The 21217-nt window shown below is 40.4% G+C and overlaps 1 protein-coding gene across 2 annotated transcripts; it reads left to right on the top strand.

Annotated features, from left to right (window-relative positions):
- The first annotated feature begins 964 nt into the window (after positions 1-964).
- Positions 965-13441, top strand: LOC143718276 (myosin heavy chain, fast skeletal muscle-like). 2 transcript variants are annotated; one of them, XM_077209302.1, is made up of 41 exons: positions 965-994; positions 1116-1151; positions 2275-2493; positions 2582-2725; positions 2809-2965; positions 3072-3099; positions 3263-3365; positions 3529-3621; positions 3747-3810; positions 3904-4002; positions 4079-4182; positions 4265-4403; positions 4632-4750; positions 4847-4996; positions 5083-5253; positions 5346-5646; positions 5746-5810; positions 5907-5994; positions 6092-6209; positions 6292-6415; positions 6514-6650; positions 6739-6994; positions 7085-7327; positions 7428-7604; positions 7693-7838; positions 7941-8031; positions 8113-8502; positions 9547-9673; positions 9889-10007; positions 10094-10290; positions 10374-10557; positions 10661-10826; positions 11129-11253; positions 11372-11680; positions 11812-12015; positions 12098-12223; positions 12309-12479; positions 12561-12665; positions 12789-12884; positions 12985-13116; positions 13331-13441. In XM_077209302.1, the coding sequence occupies exons 3-41, from the start codon at positions 2287-2289 to the stop codon at positions 13343-13345; spliced, it is 5790 nt and encodes a 1929-aa protein (XP_077065417.1). In that variant the 5' UTR covers positions 965-994; positions 1116-1151; positions 2275-2286; the 3' UTR covers positions 13346-13441. The 2 variants fall into 2 exon arrangements, with proteins under 2 accessions (XP_077065417.1, XP_077065416.1); XM_077209301.1 differs by having other exon boundaries at positions 12985-13126; positions 13338-13441.
- Positions 13442-21217: the final 7776 nt, after the last annotated feature.

Here is a 21217-nt window from a genome sequence, read left to right as displayed (position 1 = left end):
CCGTGATCCTCAGATCACCCACACCCTGCGGCGCTCCATGCTTCCCCTGGGAAGTAGACCCAGAGGATGCTCTAGAGCAGGGCATAGGCGTGGGGACTGCGCCCTCGTTTTTTACCATCCGTTGTTTTTGAGCATGAAAGCTGCTTCAGCGTGCTGTAAGCCCAACATATGATGCATATATCGTGACCGTCAGAGGGGGACAGAGCCCTACCGCACCCAGATTGATTACTGATTACATCAGTAACCCGATCGGCTCCGAAGCGAAAGACAACTGATGCGTGCATCCACTTCCGTTTTTTTACCAGCGCTGCGGGGCGGAACATGTGTTGCATTTCACACAGGCCAATGTCCATTGGCTCGTTTGTATACTACTCGAAGATGACTGGCTCCCTGGTGTGATCCCATTCAGTCGAATGTGACTGACTGAAAGGGAACTGACACTTTACATATTTTACAGTATTTTTCTATATTCTTCTATATGCTTGAACTATATATCTTGTCAGATCTGTAACATATTTTATTGTTTAGCCCAATTGCTGCCACATTAGCCTGCTACAAGAACTTCCATAAGTGAAAAGGTGAAATGTTTTCCGATTATAAAAGGGGTATGGGGAGGGGTGGCTGAATGTACCCTCATCCCAAAAAAGGATTTATTTACTTCAGTGTGTGTCATATGTCAAAGTAAGATATTAATAGACTAAAAATAAATAATTATAATACACATGAACTTTGAGATGGAAGCTGTGGCCTATTTATTTTGAAGCATTAAATGTTTGACTTATAACTGATTTCATTAGGTAGGATGTCTGTGAGTCTGTCCGTACATTTCTTGTGTCAAGAAAGCTCATGTGTCAAAAAATGGGTCAAGAAAGTTCATCAAATCAAAATATATGAGGTTGCCCATGAATAGATTCTGCTTAGTGTGCATGATCAACTTCTATAAAAGCCAAGAGGGTAGACCAGAAGAGATGCAGAGAAGAAGTTCCATCAAGTGGTAAGAGCCTATGCTGACTGTAACTGAAATTAATTTAACATCATCACTTATGCGTCTGTACTCAAAGTAATTGTGTTTTTATTTATATTAATACATTTTTATGATTTTTTTTTAATCCAAGGGTAGTGAACATTTCATCTGGTCTCAAGGACAAAAGGCAAGTGAGTTTAAGATTCAGAGTGTGAATTAGGGTAGATGAAAACAGTTATAGTCTGTATTATAGACAAAAACGGGAGAAGTATGCTGTTTTTAAAAACGTATGTAATTTATTTACAAAGAAATGTGTTTAAAATGTATTAGTAAGATGAATTTAAGGAAGGGGTCCCATTGACCCTTTATTTAGGTGCCAAACATAGGCACCTATTGTATTTGTTTTTTAAATTGTGTTGTATTGAATTCTGTTTTTCTTCTTCCACTTTTGAGTCTATGAGAGCCCATAAAACCCCTTTTGGGAAAGTTATACAAATTTGGCCCAAATATAGAGGACAATCGACACATTTGTGTGCAGACTCAGTTTGTGGAAACAGAAAAAGAAGCGGGAAAGGGACAATTGATGACGCTATAATAGAGCAAAACATGAAATTGGCAGTTGGTCCAACTGTTGGTCTGATTAAATTCAATATTGGGATGCAGTGTTGCTATTATAATCCATGATTACATTTGCATAAATATAAATCATTGGAAATGTCTTAAGTTTTATCATAAAATATTGAATTAATAATAAAAAAAAATCTGTCACAGAAATTTCTAAATATTTGTTAGGAAATCTTATGCATCCATTGAGAGAAAAAAAATCAAGCACACTTATCTACAAAGGAGAAAAACTTCTCTTTAGCTCTCTTTGTGAGCATTAGTGAGTACACACATGCAATGTAGTGTCCGTTTCATTCATAATCGTAGCAGGAGGATGCACTTGGGCTGAGAGTCCACAAGTAAGTCTAATAGTCGGCAGTGAAAATCTCTGTTTTGTCCTAAAACTTCATATTTGCCACAATTCATATTGCACTGTATGTGCCTTCCCCTGACACCAGCATTTTAATTTCATCACCAGAAAGATATATTTAATCGACATTTTTGCCATTAATGGGCCCCTTACCTGCTTCTTGCTTGCTATCTAAATGTCTATCAGGTATTGTTTTATGTGTCTGTATTGTTGTGTAAGCCTAAACTTAGGAATATGCCTTTTTCCTAACACTAATGTGTTTTATATTTTATGTGTCTTGCCTTTGTTGAATATTTATGAAATTTGTAATGGATGAGTTGATATTCTCTCTCTTTAGTAAGCCGCCACCATGAGTACGGACGCAGAGATGGCCATTTATGGCAAAGCTGCCATTTATCTTCGAAAGCCTGAGAGGGAGAGAATGGAGGCTCAGGCCAAACCATTTGATGCCAAGGCTGCCTGTTATGTGGCTGATGTCAAAGAGTTGTACCTCAAGGGAACAATCAAAAGCAGAGACGGTGGCAAAGTCACAGTTGTTTTGCTCGATACTCAGGAGGTAAATTTCAATTTCTGGTAGATGCTCATTAAATTAATTATTACATTGTTTTCTTTTATATCTAATATCTAATTGATCAAATTAATAGGAGAGAGTTGCTAAGGAAGCAGATATCTACCCAATGAATCCTCCCAAGTATGACAAGATTGAGGACATGGCCATGCTGACCCATCTCAATGAAGCCTCTGTGCTGTATAACCTCAAAGAGCGTTATGCTGCATGGATGATCTACGTAAGTTCTGAAACGACATAAAAAGCATTTAAGTTCATTTTTTCTGTGTTGTTGGAATCTGACCAAGTCTCTGCTCATTTCAGACCTACTCTGGACTCTTCTGCGCAACTGTGAACCCCTACAAGTGGCTCCCAGTGTATGATTCAGAAGTGGTGTCTGCCTACAGAGGCAAAAAGCGTATGGAGGCCCCACCCCACATCTTCTCTGTCTCTGACAACGCCTATCAGTTCATGCAGACTGGTAAGACATTATGGAATTGAATTCTATAGAATTCATTAAGATGAATTATATGTTGCTGTTAATATAATAAATATTTACCGGATATTTTACAAATTTCAAACAACAGATAGAGAAAACCAGTCTGTCCTAATCACGTAAGTATTTTAATTTAATTTCAAACCATGACAAAAATGAAAAGTATAACATAGATGGAAAATGTATTTACAAAATAGAATTTAGGATTGAACATAGATTGAATATACTTAGAAAAGTCTACATATATTTCAATCTTCTGTCTTCTAATCTCTTATAAACCAGTGGAGAATCTGGTGCTGGAAAGACTGTGAACACGAAACGTGTCATCCAGTACTTTGCCACAGTTGCAGTGTCAGGTGTCAAGAAAGAGGCCAGTAAAATAAAGGTACAAGATACAATACTATGTCGTATATTATTTTAAAAGATGACGATTTACACTCATCTCACAAACTACACGATGTGTGAATTTGTGAAATACCTATAAATTGTGTTTAGTCATGAAATAGAAAAACAATTGAAAATAAATGAAAACCTTTCAAACATCACAGGGCTCTCTTGAGGACCAGATCATTGCTGCCAACCCTCTGCTTGAGTCTTATGGTAATGCCAAGACTGTGAGAAATGACAACTCCTCTCGTTTTGTAAGTTAACCACTGTTTATTTACGGTACAGATGGTCAGTTGTGTTAAATTTTACTGTACAGAGTTTTCTACAAAGAGATTATAATAATTATTATTTATGTACTATGCTATTATGATTTAAACAGGGTAAATTCATCAGAATTCATTTCGGCCCAACTGGAAAACTGGCTAGTGCTGACATTGAGACATGTAGGTAGACATGATTTCATTGATCCATCCTGAACATTTGTCTTTGTCTGTCACTCTTCAGATGATTGTGACTCAAGTACATTCTCTCAACAGATCTGCTGGAGAAGTCTAGAGTGTCATTCCAGCTTCCAGATGAGAGAGGCTACCACATCTTCTACCAAATGATGACCAACCATAAGCCTGAGCTGATTGGTAGGTGCACATATTTCATTAAATGTTTCAGATAATGTTGCAAGATGCTCTTTCATAAATGCTGTGTATTTTACAGAAATGACGCTCATCACCACCAACCCCTATGACTTCCCCATGTGCAGTCAGGGTCAGATCACAGTGGCCAGCATTGATGATAAAGTTGAGCTGGATGCTACTGATGTGAGTCATTGCTATTTGAATATTGACATATTTTATTTAAATATGGCAAATCATATATTTTATTATTTTCTGTAATTTACAGGAAGCTATTGACATTCTTGGTTTCACAACTGAGGATAAAGTGTGCATCTACAAGTTCACTGGAGCTGTGCTTCATCATGGTAACTTGAAGTTCAAGCAGAAGCAGCGTGAGGAGCAGGCTGAGCCTGATGGCACAGAGGGTGAGACTTGTGTTATCCTGGGCTTTAAAATAGTAACCGTTGCATCGACTTTGCTGATACACCACAGAATCTGTGTATAAAATGTTTAGTGTAAATATAAACTAGAAGTTCTGTGCATATCAATAAATCTGAAAATAAAATGGAAAGTACCTAGTGCCTGATTTATTATAATTTAACACAAAAGACTCAATAGAGCAAAGATCATTTATTTTAAAATGTATTTAACAGAGGCTGACAAAATCGCCTACCTTCTGGGTTTGAACTCTTCTGAAATGCTGAAGGCTTTGTGCTTCCCCAGAGTCAAGGTCGGAAATGAGTATGTGACCAAAGGCCAGACCGTGCCACAGGTATAGTAACATTTCCAGCATGCCGTGTGTTTAACCTAAAATTCTGGCTAATTATTGCAGAACCAGAATAAAATGTCCACTCTATTCTACTTACAGGTGTACAACTCTGTTAGCGCCTTGGCCAAATCTATCTATGAGAGGATGTTCTTGTGGATGGTCATTCGTATCAACCAGATGTTGGACACAAAACAACAAAGAAATTTCTACATTGGCGTGCTGGATATTGCTGGCTTTGAGATCTTTGATGTAAGAATGATTCTTTTATCTCTTTATGTCAAAATGAATGATATTCAGAAGTTAGTAAATGTTTCTGTCATTTATTTGTCCTCCAGTACAACAGCATGGAGCAGCTGTGCATCAACTTCACCAATGAGAAACTGCAACAGTTTTTCAACCACACCATGTTTGTGCTGGAGCAAGAGGAGTACAAGAAGGAGGGCATTGTTTGGGACTTCATTGACTTCGGCATGGACTTGGCTGCTTGCATTGAGCTCATTGAGAAGGTTATCAATGGTTTATGAATTTATTAATTTCCATTGATTCTATTCTCAAAATCTCCTATTTTTGATAATAAACAACATTCTTTTATAAACAGCCCATGGGTATCTTCTCCATCCTTGAAGAGGAGTGCATGTTTCCCAAGGCTTCAGATACTTCCTTCAAGAACAAGCTATATGATCAGCATCTTGGCAAGAGCAAAGCTTTTGAGAAACCAAAGCCTGCCAAAGGCAAGGCTGAAGCCCACTTCTCCCTGGTTCACTATGCTGGAACTGTGGACTACAATATCACTGGCTGGTTGGAAAAGAACAAGGATCCACTGAATGATTCTGTTGTGCAGCTGTACCAGAAGTCTTCTGTCAAACTGCTGGCTACTCTCTACCCACCTATTGTTGAGGGTAAAGAAAAAATCTATTTAACAATACTTTGATTCAGTTTTGAACTTTCTTTCTTGTTTTTGTATTTATACATGTTCCTTTGTATGTTTATCTCAATAGATTCTACTAAAAAGGGAGGCAAGAAGAAGGGTGGCTCCATGCAGACTGTGTCCTCCCAGTTCAGGGTATGTATAGAGATGACATCACAGCAATATTGCTTTATTTAAGAAAAAAAAAGAAAAGAAATTCAAAGCATGCCAACCTGTTTCTATTCTACACAGGAGAACTTGGGCAAACTCATGACCAACTTAAGGGCCACTCACCCTCACTTTGTGCGTTGCCTGATTCCTAATGAGACCAAGACTCCAGGTAAAGTTTTTTTTTTTTAAACGTACAGATATTTTGGTTCTCAATATATATGAGGAAGTTAAATTACCAAGTTCATGGAGTAAACTGTTCGTTATAGGTCTCATGCAGAACTTCCTGGTTATCCACCAGCTGAGGTGTAACGGTGTTCTGGAGGGTATCAGAATTTGCACAAAGGGCTTCCCTAGCAGAATCCCATATGGTGACTTTAAGCAGAGGTAAATGGGACCACATGAAAAAAACATTTTCGAGTAGGCTCCTAATTAACAAATATTTAGTATTTTGATACATTTTCCACAGATACAAGGTGCTGAATGCCGGTGTTATCCCAGAAGGACAGTTTATGGATAACAAGAAGGCCAGTGAGAAACTCCTGGGATCCATCGACGTTAATCATGACGACTACAGATTTGGACATACGAAGGTTCATATTTAGCTTATAGCAAGATTTAGTGATTATGGTCATTTAGCTTAGACAGTTTAAATCAATATATTTTGATTTACTGTTTTACATAAATTCAGGTGTTCTTCAAAGCTGGTCTTCTGGGTGTTCTTGAGGAGATGCGAGATGAGAAACTGGCTGCTCTGGTCACAATGACTCAGGCTCTCTGTCGTGGTTTCCTGATGAGGAGGGAGTTTGTGAAAATGATGGAGAGGAGGTGACTATTGTCATGAGTAAAGATGACATCAATGATATCTGTGCAAACTTAATGATGATTATGCCATTTAATGATGAATTATTCACAGGGAGGCGATTTACACCATCCAATACAACGTCCGTTCATTCATGAATGTCAAACACTGGCCATGGATGAAGGTTTATTACAAGATTAAGCCTCTGCTTCAGAGTGCAGAGACTGAGAAGGAGCTGGCAACCATGAAAGAGGACTTTACAAAATGTAAAGAGTCTTTGGTTAAGGCTGAAGCCAGAAAGAAGGAGCTTGAAGAGAAGATGGTAGCACTGCTGCAAGAGAAAAATGATCTGCTGCTGCAAGTAGCATCTGTGAGTATATTTTATAATTAACTGAATTTTGGCTACATTAAAAATGAGCAAGGTTGTTTCCAATGAAATAGCAATCTATTTTACTAACAGGAATCTGAGGGTCTCTCAGATGCTGAGGAGAGGTGTGAGGGTCTGATTAAAAGCAAAATCCAGCTTGAAGCTAAACTCAAGGAGACAACTGAGAGACTGGAGGATGAGGAAGAAATCAATGCTGAACTGACAGCCAAGAAGAGGAAACTGGAGGATGAGTGCTCTGAGCTGAAGAAAGACATTGATGACCTGGAGCTCACCTTGGCTAAAGTGGAGAAAGAGAAACATGCCACTGAGAATAAGGTTAGAGATTGAGTTGGTTTAAGATTAGATTTAATCTTATAAATTGATATAGAATATGAATTGTAATATTTAAGCTTATTTGGATCAAAACATCATACAGGTCAAGAACTTGACTGAGGAAATGTCAGCTCAGGATGAGAGCATTGCTAAGCTTACGAAGGAGAAGAAAGCCCTCCAAGAGTCACATCAGCAGACACTGGATGATCTTCAGGCAGAGGAGGACAAAGTCAACACCATGACCAAATCCAAGACAAAGCTTGAGCAGCAAGTTGATGATGTGAGTTGATTATGTAAACTAAGTATATTAATTCATCAAATCAACTGTTTTCTGCTGTGAACATATTTTATATTTCATTTTCCTGTAGCTTGAGGGTTCCCTTGAACAAGAGAAGAAGCTCCGCATGGACCTGGAGAGAGCTAAGAGAAAGCTTGAAGGAGACCTGAAATTATCCCAAGAGTCCGTCATGGACCTGGAGAATGACAAGCAACAATCTGATGAGAAAATAAAAAAGTAATTAAAGCAGGAAATCTTGGATTTCTTTTATTTTTAAAAATGTTTTTGTGTTGTGTTTTTTTACTACTACTACTTCTACTTATTGTTGAACACCAACAGGAAAGACTTTGAAACAAGTCAGCTGCTAAGCAAGATAGAAGATGAACAATCTCTAGGTGCTCAACTCCAGAAGAAGATCAAGGAACTTCAGGTACTTTGAGATTTTTTTCAAACATTACATCATGATCAAATGCAGATCACCAAAAATCGAATTAAATACTTTCCACCATAGGCCCGCATTGAGGAACTGGAGGAAGAGATCGAGGCTGAGCGCGCTGCTCGTGCCAAGGTTGAGAAGCAGAGAGCTGATCTCTCCAGGGAACTTGAGGAGATCAGTGAGAGGCTTGAGGAGGCTGGAGGAGCCACTTCTGCTCAGATCGAGATGAATAAGAAGCGTGAAGCTGAATTCCAGAAGCTGCGTCGTGATCTTGAAGAGTCCACCCTCCAGCATGAAGCTACTGCTGCTGCCCTCCGCAAGAAACAGGCAGACAGTGTGGCCGACCTGGGAGAGCAAATTGACAACCTGCAGCGTGTCAAGCAGAAGCTTGAGAAAGAGAAGAGCGAATTCAAAATGGAGATTGATGATCTTTCCAGCAACATGGAAGCTGTTGCCAAAGCAAAGGTTGGGAAATATTCTAAAGAATATATGTGATCCATGCTGGCAAAATGAATTGGAATACGCATGTGCTAATTACGAGCCTTACGAGTCGAATTTCATTTTTTATTCACAAAAATTTGTCCATTAAGCCCTCTTCTAGTGATCCCAATGCTCCAAATAGTAATTAAACATCTAAAATGATCTTTATTCTTTACGTTTTCTAAGAGGTGTACCTTCCTAAATCTTTCCTTTGTTTTAATAATCCATGAAAAATTGCCATTTTTCTTTGCTCGCTCCTCAACGACTGGTGCTTCCCCTCAGCACAAGTTTTAATATTCATAGCGAATTCTCGATGGCATAAGTCTGAACCAGTGAAATGTGATTTTTAAACTCATGCTGATGTAAACAAAACAATCTTACTTGCACTGACTGACAGATCAACACAAAGCACAAAGTGCGCACAAAGACTCCTCTCAGACAGCACGGAATCCCAATATACACAGAATTGCAGTATTTCAAAATGTCTGTCTTGGCGAATATTCACGCAAACATTATCTGTTATGCCTTAAGTGAACTGTTGGGGAAAAACATCTGATATATAACATTATTTTAGATACGTGCATTACAGTAGGTCTTAATATACAGGCTTCTGTCTCATTAATGTTAATCAAACAATTGTGTTATCATGGGAAAAAAATGTATATGTATTTTTCCTATAGATATTTGGTTTTGATTTGGTGTGGGCCAAATTTGGTGGTATAACCAGGAATTTTAAGGTATGGTTGCTAGGTGATTTTGTTTTGGATCCTTTAGAAAACTTTAACTATATTTTTCTCAAAATTTACTTTGCTATTACTATTGACTTCAAATAGGTGTAGCGCAGTCCTTTTTTGTCTGATTCCAGCAAATCATACATCATCATACATGAAGTTTTTTTTAATAACAATAAAAGTAAATAACATTAACTCATTTTTGAAAATGTGCTCATTGTGACTCATTTTGCCAGCACGGTCACATACAACAAGTCTTGAAGTTCTTTCAAATATCTAATGACTTTTGTATTTGCAGGGCAATCTTGAGAAGATGTGCCGCACACTTGAGGACCAACTTAGTGAAATTAAGTCCAAGAATGACGAGAACATTCGTCAGTTAAATGATCTCAGGACTCAAAGTGCAAGATTTCAAACTGAAAATGGTAACTCATGAACAAATTAGTATTATATCAAAAGTAATTAACGTCAATAATTAACACTAATTATCAACAATAATTAACCAAAAATAATAGTGTATTAAGATTATTCAGCTGTACATTTCTGACTGTAACACTGATAAAATCTTACATACATTTGTTTTGAAATAAACTGATAGAGACATAGAAAAGTCTGACACAGTGAATCTAAATTTTTACAGGTGAGTTTGGCCGTCAGCTGGAGGAGAAGGAGGCTCTGGTTTCTCAGCTTACCAGAGGCAAACAAGCTTCCACTCAGCAAATTGAGGAGCTTAAGAGGCAAATAGAAGAGGAGGTTAAGGTAATACAACATAATCAATTCATGCACATACTTGTCAATTACTTTACTTTAGAGACAAGATAATATTATGCAACTTTGTCCCTTAGGCCAAGAACGCACTGGCCCATGCTGTGCAATCAGCCCGTCATGACTGCGACCTGCTCCGTGAGCAGTTTGAGGAAGAGCAGGAGGCAAAGGCTGAGCTGCAGCGGGGAATGTCAAAAGCCAACAGTGAAGTTGCTCAGTGGAGAACCAAATATGAAACTGATGCCATCCAGCGCACCGAGGAGCTCGAAGAGTCCAAGTATGTATATTACTGTATAATATTCCCAATTCTCACAGCTATTTTATAGATTAGAATTCAAAATAAATTGTATTACTTAACAGGAAGAAGCTGGCTCAGCGTCTGCAAGACGCAGAGGAACAAGTTGAGGCAGTGAACTCCAAATGTGCATCTCTGGAGAAGACCAAACAGAGACTCCAGAGTGAGGTGGAGGACCTCATGATTGATGTGGAGAGAGCCAATGGTGTGGCTGCCAACCTTGACAAGAAACAGAGGAACTTTGACAAGGTAACCATTTTAGTCGTATTATATTCTCTTTGTAAAGTATTGCTGGAATGGGCTTTGTTCAACATTTTTAAACAAACTCTATCCTAAAATATCTCCACCAAAGGTCCTGGCAGAATGGAAGCAGAAATATGAGGAAGGTCAAGCAGAGCTGGAAGGTGCTCAGAAAGAGGCTCGTTCACTCAGCACTGAACTGTTCAAGATGAAGAACTCCTATGAGGAGAGTCTGGATCAGCTGGAGACCCTAAAGAGAGAGAACAAGAATCTGCAGCGTAAGAATGAAATCGTTAAATTAGAAAAAGACTTAAAGGGATTGTTCACCCAAAATGAAAATTTTGGGTGAACCCTCAAAATGACCCTCATGTCATTTCAAACTCGTGAGACTTTTGTTCATCTTCGGAACACAAATTAAGATATTTTTGATGTAATTAATTAATAATAACATTTTCATTTTAGGGTGAAAAATGAAACACATCCCTTTAAATGTTCTAATTCTCAGTGAGCATTAAAAAGTAAGCTCCTATGATTAATGAATGTACATTATGATGAATATTATATGTTTTTCTCTTTCTAGAGGAAATTTCAGATCTGACAGAGCAGTTAGGTGAGACTGGTAAGAGCATCCATGAGCTGGAAAAGGCCAAGAAGACAGTTGAGACTGAGAAGTTAGAGATTCAGACTGCCCTGGAAGAGGCTGAAGTGAGTATCTGGAGATCAATATGGAATTCTTGCTAGAACCATCATACTGTTGTTGTATTCATCAATACAATGTGTGTATTTTCATTCTTATATTTAAATGTTGTTTTATTTTTCATAGGGTACACTGGAGCATGAGGAGGCCAAGATTCTACGTGTCCAGCTTGAGCTAAACCAGATCAAGGGAGAGGTTGACAGGAAAATTGCAGAGAAGGATGAGGAGATGGAGCAGATCAAGAGGAACAGCCAGAGAGTCATTGAATCCATGCAGAGCACTCTGGACTCTGAAGTCAGGAGCAGGAATGATGCCCTGAGAATCAAGAAGAAGATGGAGGGAGACCTTAATGAGATGGAGATTCAGCTGAGCCACTCCAATCGCCAGGCTGCTGAGGCCCAGAAACAGCTCAGGAACGTTCAAGGACAACTCAAGGTATGCATAGGAATTATTCTTTTTGACTTTGGGATGTATTTATATATTTTTTTAAATAATCAAACATATGGTAAGTACAGCCTAGCAGAAACCACATAAAAAGCTCATTCTAAAGCTATTGTTATGTTCAGGATGCTCAACTCCACCTTGATGATGCCCTGAGAGGACAGGAAGACATGAAGGAGCAAGTGGCCATGGTGGAGCGCAGAAACACTCTGATGCAGGCTGAGATTGAGGAGCTGAGATCTGCTCTGGAGCAGACAGAGAGAGGCCGCAAAGTGGCTGAACAAGAGCTGATGGATATCAGTGAGCGTGTTGGGCTGCTGCACTCTCAGGTAAGGGCACATCATTTCAGGGAAACAAAGGGAATTGAGAGAATCATTCAAAATGTTCAAACTGTTGCTTTCCATTTTGTAGAACACAAGTCTCATAAACACCAAAAAGAAGCTTGAGGCTGACCTTATTCATGTCCAGAGTGAAGTTGATGACACTGTACAGGAAGCCAGAAATGCAGAAGAGAAGGCCAAGAAGGCCATCACTGATGTGAGCAACAGTAGCTGCCAAATGTTTCATAAGACGCTTACATACTTAAATGTGGATCTAATGACTTTCTGCATTAATTCAAAAGGCTGCAATGATGGCAGAAGAGCTGAAGAAGGAGCAGGACACCAGTTCTCACCTTGAGAGGATGAAGAAGAATCTGGAGGTTACAGTGAAGGACCTGCAGCACCGTCTGGATGAGGCTGAGAGTTTGGCCATGAAAGGAGGAAAGAAACAACTCCAGAAGTTGGAGTCCAGAGTAAGCCTCTTTATAGTTATGATACGGGCAAAGTGAAGTATGTTATATTATGATTTGTTTGAATAACAATATTTTCTTTAGGTCCGTGAGCTTGAGGCTGAAGTTGAAGCTGAGCAGAGACGTGGAGCTGATGCTATTAAAGGTGTCCGCAAATATGAGAGGAGAGTGAAAGAGCTCACTTATCAGGTTTGACCCTATTCCTCACAAGTTTGTTCAGACAAAAGAGTCTGTATACTAGTGTATGCACTGACAATGCCTAATTTTAGTAAAGGATCAATGCTTAATTTTGTGAATGTGTATTTTTTGAAGACTGACGAGGACAAGAAGAACATCAGCAGACTCCAGGATTTGGTTGACAAACTGCAGCTGAAGGTCAAAGTCTACAAGAGACAGTCTGAAGAGGCGGTATGTAAAATCTAATAGAACATTTTGACACTGTAATTATTTATATTGGAATGCTAATTTGATGAAACGTGATACATGAACCATATAAAAAAAACTTTAGGAGGAGCTAGCAAATGGTCACCTGTCCAAGTTGAGGAAGGTGCAGCATGAGCTTGAGGAGGCTGAGGAGCGTGCCGACATTTCTGAGTCTCAGGTCAACAAGCTCAAAGTTAAGAGCCGTGAATCTGGAAAGGTTAGACTAAGTAGATGATTTTTTACCCATTATTTATTCAACTTGTTTATCCAAATGCATGACATTTCAGCAGATGTAATGGAACTATAATAATTGCATTTTGCTGATGTTACATATCCTGTATGACATTTGCACATCTGTATTCTATTCATTATGTAAAGTGAAGAACATTTTTGTTAATAAGACTAATGTTTGCCTCTTCCTTCTTTCACAGGCCAAAGAAGAATGAATCTTTAACACTTGAAAGGAGCATTTACTGAAGTCATATAATATGAATTTTCATTGTAAAAGTACCTTTCTTAATAAACCTGTTTATTTCAGCAAATATTTAGCCTTTGTGTGATTTTTCAACAAGATACACTATTACAACACTAATATCTGATCTATATGATTACATTAACCCTTATTATTCACATCATAAGAGTGCTGAGTATCAAGAGTATCTTGAATCCAAATGTGAACTTTTAAAGGTTCCATAAAAGTTCAAAAGGTTTCATAAAATTGAATTCACATGCATCCGCTCAAACATTTCTGCTATAAAGTTTCCACCCTGGATTGATGTTATTGACTTTTGCAATATTCTGTGGACTAGCCTTCCAGTTAGCACAATTAAGCCCTCTACAGATTATCCAGAGATCTAAAAAGTATATATAATACCTGTAAAAATCTATCTGTTACCTATAGCATTTATCATTTTCATTCAATTAAATTATATATACTGTATATACAGTCCCTGACAAAAGTCTTGTCGCTTATCTATTTTGTAGAAACACCTGCTATTAACCTGACTTTTAATTAATCAATTGGTGTTAGAAATAGCTCATATGAAAAGCTGAAACCCTCCCAAATGATGTTTAATGCACTGAAATAAATTAGTTTCACTGAAAAAAGATTTATCATTTAAACAAGACAGAAAGGTCAAATTTTGGCAAGACAAAAGTTGTGTCGCCTATACAGAAAATGAACAAATTTACTGCAAATACAAAAATATGTTAGCAAATTAAGTAGTGGTGCTGTGAGATCCAAATTTAATATCTTGTATGACTTCCATGAGCTTGAAGGACTGCATCCATGCGATTTGGCAAGGATTCATACAATTTATTGATGAAGTCATCAGGAATTGCAAAGAAAGCAGTCTTGCATGCCTCCAAGAGTTCATCAATATTCTTTGGTTTTGTCTTCCATGCTTCGTCTTTCATCCTACCCCACATATGCTCAATGATTTTCATGTCTGGTGACTGGGCTGGCCAATCCTGGAGCATCTTGATCTTCTTCGCCTTGAAGAACTTTGATGTGGAGATGGAAGTATGCGATGGAGCACCATCCTGCTGCAGAATTTGGCCTCTTTTATGGTTGGGAATATAAGAGGTAGCTAAGATTTCTTGGTATTTTAGACTATTTGTTGTTGCCTTCCACCCTGCAGATCTCTCGCACACCCCCATACTGGATGTAACCCCAGACCATGATTTTTCCGGCACCAATCTTAACTGTTTTCTTGGTGAATCTCGGATCCATGCCGGCTCCAGTAGGTCTCCTGCAATATTTGCGGCGACTGTGGTGTAATTCAACAGAAGATTCATCTGAAAAATCCACCTTCTTCCACTTTTCCAGCATCCATCCTTTTAGGAGGCTGTGGGCCTTGGCAAATGCCACACAGTTTTTCAATTGTCTTTTGTTTAGTGCTGGCTTCTGGCAACTGATTTGACCATGGAGGCAATTTCGAGACAAAATCCGACAAAATGTTCTGGTTGACACAGGGACTTCAGGTGACCAGGTCTCGTGGAGCTCTGCTGCAGTGGAAAATGGGCTGGCCCTGGATTTTCAAGCCAACAAAAGGTCCTCTTGAGCAGTTGTCTTGCGGGATCTGCCTGACCCGGGCTTGTCAAAAATGTCTCCAGCGTCTTCAGATGTTTTTTTGGGGTGGTGGTGGCGCAGCGGATAAGACACATGCCTTTGGTGTGAGAGACCTGGGTTCGAATCCACTGTGAGACACCAATGTGTCCCTGAGCAAGACAATTAACCCCTAGTTGCTCCAGAGGCGTGTGACCTCTGAAATATAGCAATTGTAAGTCGCTTTGGATAAAAAGCGTCAGCTAAATGTAAATGAGTGCAATCAGAGTGTGTGTTCATCAGAGTGTTTTTTTTTATCCTCTGTACTTGACGCTGAGACACATTGAAGGTGTCTGCCACATCATCAGTGGATCTGGTCTTCAGCCTCTTGATAATCAAAACTTTAGTCTCAGGTTGAATCTTAGGCATGTTTGCAGAGGTCTAGTTGCAGTTGATGTGAAGGTCTAGTGTACTGGGGTTGTTTTTATGCACACCTGAAACCTAATTGATCCATTATTAGTCACAGGTGAAGCTCATATGACAAGGCGACAACACTTATGTCTTTGCAAAAATTGACTCAATGGACTTTACCAAGCTGTGAATATTAGAATACTTTTTGACATTTTTGTTTTGCACTGAAACATTATTACAAAAGCTGTTGGGATTAAAATGAGCCATTTCTTGTAAAAAAATCTTGATTAGAAATATATTTCAGTGGCACTTCAGGTCAATTTGTACACAAGCGACAAGACTTTTGCCAGGGACTGTATATATATATATTTCTTATAATTATTATATTTAATATAATATAATATAATTTAATTAATTTATAATATAATGTATGCATTGATAATATAATACCGTATAATGAGCTAGCAACAAGGTGTTTTTCTGAAATACAAAAATATGAGTGAATGACACGTGTGCAGTGTACTGTGAAGTAACCGGACAGTCCTGATCAAGGCTGAAAAGTGTACATAGATACAATTTACAATAACACTTAACTGCATAAATTAAGATTGATATGTTAGACGCACGTATCAAACTCCAGTCCTGGTGGGCCACTGTCCTGCATAATTTAGCTTCAACCAGCTCCAAAAACACCTGCCTGGAAGTTTTTAGTAATCCTGAAGACCTTGATTAGCTGGATCAGGTGTTTTAAATTAGGATTGATTCAAACATTTATTATTAAAAAAAACATTACAATCGAACACAAACAAAATTAAAACAATTCTGTTTGTTTGCACTGCCTTGCTCAGGAGCTTCTGGGAGACCTCTTCCTCAACAGGCGGTAGTGGCGGGTCACGTCTCTGAGGGACCGGCTCAAAGTGTCCACCTGCCTGTTGAGGTCAGCCACCTCGTCCCTGACCTGCGGCAACCCTGACTGCCTGAAGGTCATGGACGAGGTGGCTGACCTTCAGGCAGCCAGGGTTGCCGCAGTCCCACACCTCCTCCTCCGCCAGAGGGAAGGTGGAATCCTCCAGGTCGCCAGACTCAATTAGATCCAGGCAGGATACCAATGCCGCGGTCGGGTTGGTTGCCCGCAGCTCGGCAAGGTCGCCCAAGACCATATTGCTCTCTAGAGCCAGCATTGTCTCTCGCCGAGCTTCTACCGTTACTTTCTTTCTGTCGCTTGTGTCTCAACATTTCCCTCTTTCTCACCAGCCTCTGTCTCTTGGCTTGCTTCTTTCTGCTTTCTTTCTGTCGCTTGTGCCTCTACATTTCCCTCTTTCTCACCAGCTTCTGTCTCCTGGCTTGCTTCTTTCTGCATTCTTTCTGTCGCTTGTGCTTCTACATATCCCTCTTTCTCACCAGCCTCTGTCTCCTGGCTTGCTTCTTTCTGCTTTCTTTCTGTCGCTTGTGCATCTACATTTCCCTCTTTCTCACCAGCCTCTGTCTCCTGGCTTGGTGTTCCCTGCTCTCTTTCTGTCACATCTGCCTCTACATTTCCCTCTTTTTCTTCCTCTATCTCCATCTCCTCATCTGATCTATTACTTTCCACTCTCTGTCCATCTAGGAACAAGGCACAATTGACCATTTCTGCATTAATCTATTCTTTTAACCATCACTACTACTGTCACGGGTGACCAATTCCTAGATTGTAACGCTTGATGTGAGCCGGAAAGGGGAAGACTTCCGGTGCGGGATCCAGGAAGTTCCGGATCTAGCGACCGATGACGGAACTCATCCCCAGTAATTAGAAATTGGTGCGGGATGAGAAGGGGGCGTTGCGATTGGAGCACGTGTTTCATTTCAATGCTCTCATCAATGGTTGCGAAGAAGGAATAGAAAGCATATTCAATACTTCACCTCCAGCGGAGTTTCTCTTCGATGATGGTACCCACAAGGATAGACGCGTTGGTGATCCAGGCCCACCTCTGCCTCGGGCAGCACCCCAAACTCGTGTTCGTTTACAATCTTCACACAAACAGACGTGAAAAGGACATGGAAAATACTGCACAACACTGCACTCACAAAGTTAAGGCCTAGGCGTGAGGCTCCGTCCACCAATCACGTTGAAACTCCGTGGGAATCAAAGAGCAACGTATTAAGCACATCCAAATACAACAGACACATCCATACTATTTATCCTCTCTTCCATCGGCGTGTGTTCCAATCGCAACGCCCCCATTCTCGTCCCGCACCTATTTCTGATTACTGGTGATGAGTTCCGTCATCGGTCGCTACAACCGGAACTTCCTGGATCCCGCACCAGAATCAGAATCAGAAAGAGCTTTATTGCCAAGTGTGCTTGCACACACAAGGAATTTGTTTTGGTACTGAGGCTTCCAGTGGACTATACAAATACAAATACAACATGAAACATAATACTACAAATTATAAGAATAAAAAAAAAATATATATATAAATATAAATATATGAGAATAAAACTATCACAGTTTGGTTTAGTCAGAATAGACATTTTCAGATTTACAGATTATGAACCTATTTACAGTGTTTTGAATATTATAAATAAATAAATCTACATATAAGTATCACCTGAGTTGTAGGATATTGCACTAAACAGTGGGAGTATTGCACTTACAGGCATATGCCTTGGGAGGAGTGTTAACTGTTCAGGAGGGAAATGGCCTGTGGGAAGAAACTGTTCCTGTGCCGAGATGTTCTAGTGGCCAGTGATCTGAGTCTCCGTCTTGACGGTAACAGTTCAAACAGGTGGTGTCCAGGGTGAGTGGAGTCTGTGATGATTTTACCTGCTCTCTTCCTCACTCTGGAAGAGTACAGGTCCTGGAGGTTTGGCAGGGGGGCACCAATAATCCTCTCCGCAGTCCGGACTGTCCGTTGTAGTCTCCTGATGTCTGATTTGGTAGCTGAACCAAACCAGACAGTGATGGAAGCGCACAAGACAGACTCAATGACGGCTGAGTAGAACTGAATCAGCAGATCCTGTGGCAGGTTGAACTTCCTCAGCTGGCGAAGGAAGTACAGTCTCTGCTGGGCCTTTTTCACAGTGGAGTCAATGTGATTGTCCCACTTCAGGTCCTGAGAGATGATAGTGCCCAGGAACCTGAATGACTCCACTGCTTCCACAGTGCTGTTCATGATGGTGAGTGGGAGGAGTGCTGAGCTGTTCCTCCTGAAGTCCACGATCATCTCCACTGTTTTGAGCGTGTTCAGCTCAAGGTTGTTATAACTGCACCAGGCACCCAGCTGTTCAACCTCCAGTCTGTAAGCAGACTCGTCACCGTTTTGGATGAGACCGATGACAGTGGTGTCGTCTGCAAATTTCAGGAGCTTGACAGTGGGGTCTTTAGAAGTGCAGTCATTAGTGTACAGGGAGAAGAGCAGTGGGGAGAGAACGCACCCTTGGGGGGCTCCGGTGCTGATTGTGAGTGTCTTGGATGTGTGTTTCCCCAGTCTCACTCGCTGCTGCCGGTCCGTCAGGAAGCTGGTGATCCACTGACAGATCGAGGATGGTATGGAGAGCTGGGTCAGTTTGGCTGTGAGAAGACCAGGCATGATGGTATTGAAGGCCGAACTGAAGTCCACAAAGAGGATCCTTGCATAAGTCCCTGGTCTGTCGAGATGTTGCAGGATATAATGCAGTCCCATGTTGACTGCATCATCCACAGACCTATTTGCTCTGTAAGCAAACTGAAAGGGATCCAGCAAGGGTCCAGTGAGGTCCTTCAGGTGGGCCAGCACCAGTCTTTCAAACGACTTCATGACCACAGACGTGAGAGCGACAGGTCTGTAGTCATTAAGTCCAGTGATTTTGGGTTTTTTGGGGACAGGAATGATAGTGGAGCGTTTGAAGCAGCAGGGAACTTCACACTGCTCCAATGATCTGTTGAAGATCTGCGTGAAGACCGGGGCCAGTTGGTCAGCGCAGGCTTTTAAACAAGCAGATGAGATGCCGTCTGGGCCTGAGGCTTTCCTAGTCTTCTGTTTTTTGAAGACTCGGCTCACGTCCTCCACACAGACCTTAAGCTCAGGTTGGATGGCAGGAGGGGGGAGTGATAATTGGAGTGCAGGAGGTGATGCTGAAAGTGTGAAGTGCAGATCAGACCGGGTGTGTGGTGTTAATGAGGGCTTTTCAAACCGGCAGTAAAATGAATTTAAATCGTCAGCCAGGTGTTGATTGTCCACAGATCGAGGGGATGGTGACTTGTAGTTGGTGATGTTCCTCAGGCCATTCCAGACTGATGATGGGTCGTTGGATGAAAACTGGTTTTTCAGTTTATCAGAGTAGTTCCTTTTAGCAACTCTGATCTCCTTTGTCAATCTGTTTCTGGCCTGGTTATACAAGATTTTATCCCCACTTCTGTAAGCATCCTCTTTGGCATGACGAAGGTGTTTGAGTTTCCCAGTAAACCATGGTTTATCATTAGTGAATGATAAGAATGTCCTGGTAGGAATGCATGTATCCTCACAGAAACTTATATATGATGTTACAGTATCTGTGAGCTCATCCAGATCATTGGTAGCAGCTTCAAAAACAGTCCAATCAGTGCAATCAAAGCAGGCCTGTAGATTCTGCTCTGCTTCATTAGTCCATCTTTTTACAGTCCGTATTCCAGGTTTAGCTGATTTCAGTTTCTGCCTGTAGGTCGGTATGAGATGAACCAAACAGTGATCAGAGAGCCCCAAAGCTGCCCGTGGGACGGAGTGATACGCATTTCTTATTGTGGTGTAACAGTGGTCCAGTATATTACTGTCTCTGGTGGGACATGTAACGTGCTGTCTTCCCCTCCGGAAACTCCGGCTCACATCAAGCGTTCCGATCTAGGAATTGGTCACCCGTGACACTACTCTTGCCCCTAATCATTAAGTCCACCTTAAATATTAACAAAACATTAAAGAACTGATACACTGCAATATAGTAATTAGGGCCCAAGCGCTGAAAGGGCGCAGAGCCCTATTATTTTCCTTAGAATTATTTGTTATTCTTATTATTAGGGCCCAAGCCCTGAAAGGTTATTTGTTATTCAAGTTGTTGTTATTGTTGTTCAAGGTTTCGGTGGCTTTTAGGACCCTTAACGTGCTAGAAAACTCATGAAACTTTGCACAGAGGTCAGAACCAGCAGCCATTATGGCTGGGCTGAAGCTGGTACCCGGGCTGAAGCTGGTACCTGGCAGGGGGACTCAATAGCGCCCCCTAGAACGTAATCTGAAATCTTGGACACATACAAGAACGTATTTGTATGAAACCCGGTACACATATAGATCTCATCGGGCTGAACAACTTCCGGAGTCTATGTTATTAGCTCCGCCCAACAGGAAGTCAGCTATTTAGGGTTGTTTGGAAAACACATGCCCTCGAATTTTGAAATACGCCTCCTAAGGAATTCATCTGATCGCCACCAAACTCGGTCAGCATGAAGTCAAGACATTAAGGATGAAAAAACTTTTTATCAGGTAGGCCTATTATATTTATATATAAATATATTAGGCATGTGACTGTGACGATATTTTACCACCGGTTATCGACATGTTACACCAGCGGGGGCTTTTAAATTGCTTATGTACTGAAATGCACTGAACAAAATTATAAACGTATTGTTTTTGCCCACATTTTTGATGAGCTGAACTCAAAGATCTAAGGCTTTTTCTATATACACAAAATGCCTATTTCTCTCAAATATTGTTCACATATTTGTCTAAATCTACTTTAGTGAGCACTTCTCCTTTGCCGAGATAATCCATCCATCTCACAGGTGTGGCATATAAAGATGCCTATTAGACAGCATGATTATTGCACAAGTGTGCCTTAGGCTAGCCACAATAAATGGCCACTCTAAAATGTGCA

The sequence above is a fragment of the Siphateles boraxobius genome, unplaced genomic scaffold (genome assembly GCF_051911475.1).
Source record: "Siphateles boraxobius isolate OS27281-9 unplaced genomic scaffold, OSU_SipBor_1 61, whole genome shotgun sequence".
NCBI lineage: Eukaryota > Metazoa > Chordata > Actinopteri > Cypriniformes > Leuciscidae > Siphateles > Siphateles boraxobius.
The sequence above is the reverse complement of the archived record's forward strand: the minus strand, read 5'-3'. Positions and strand labels throughout refer to the sequence as shown.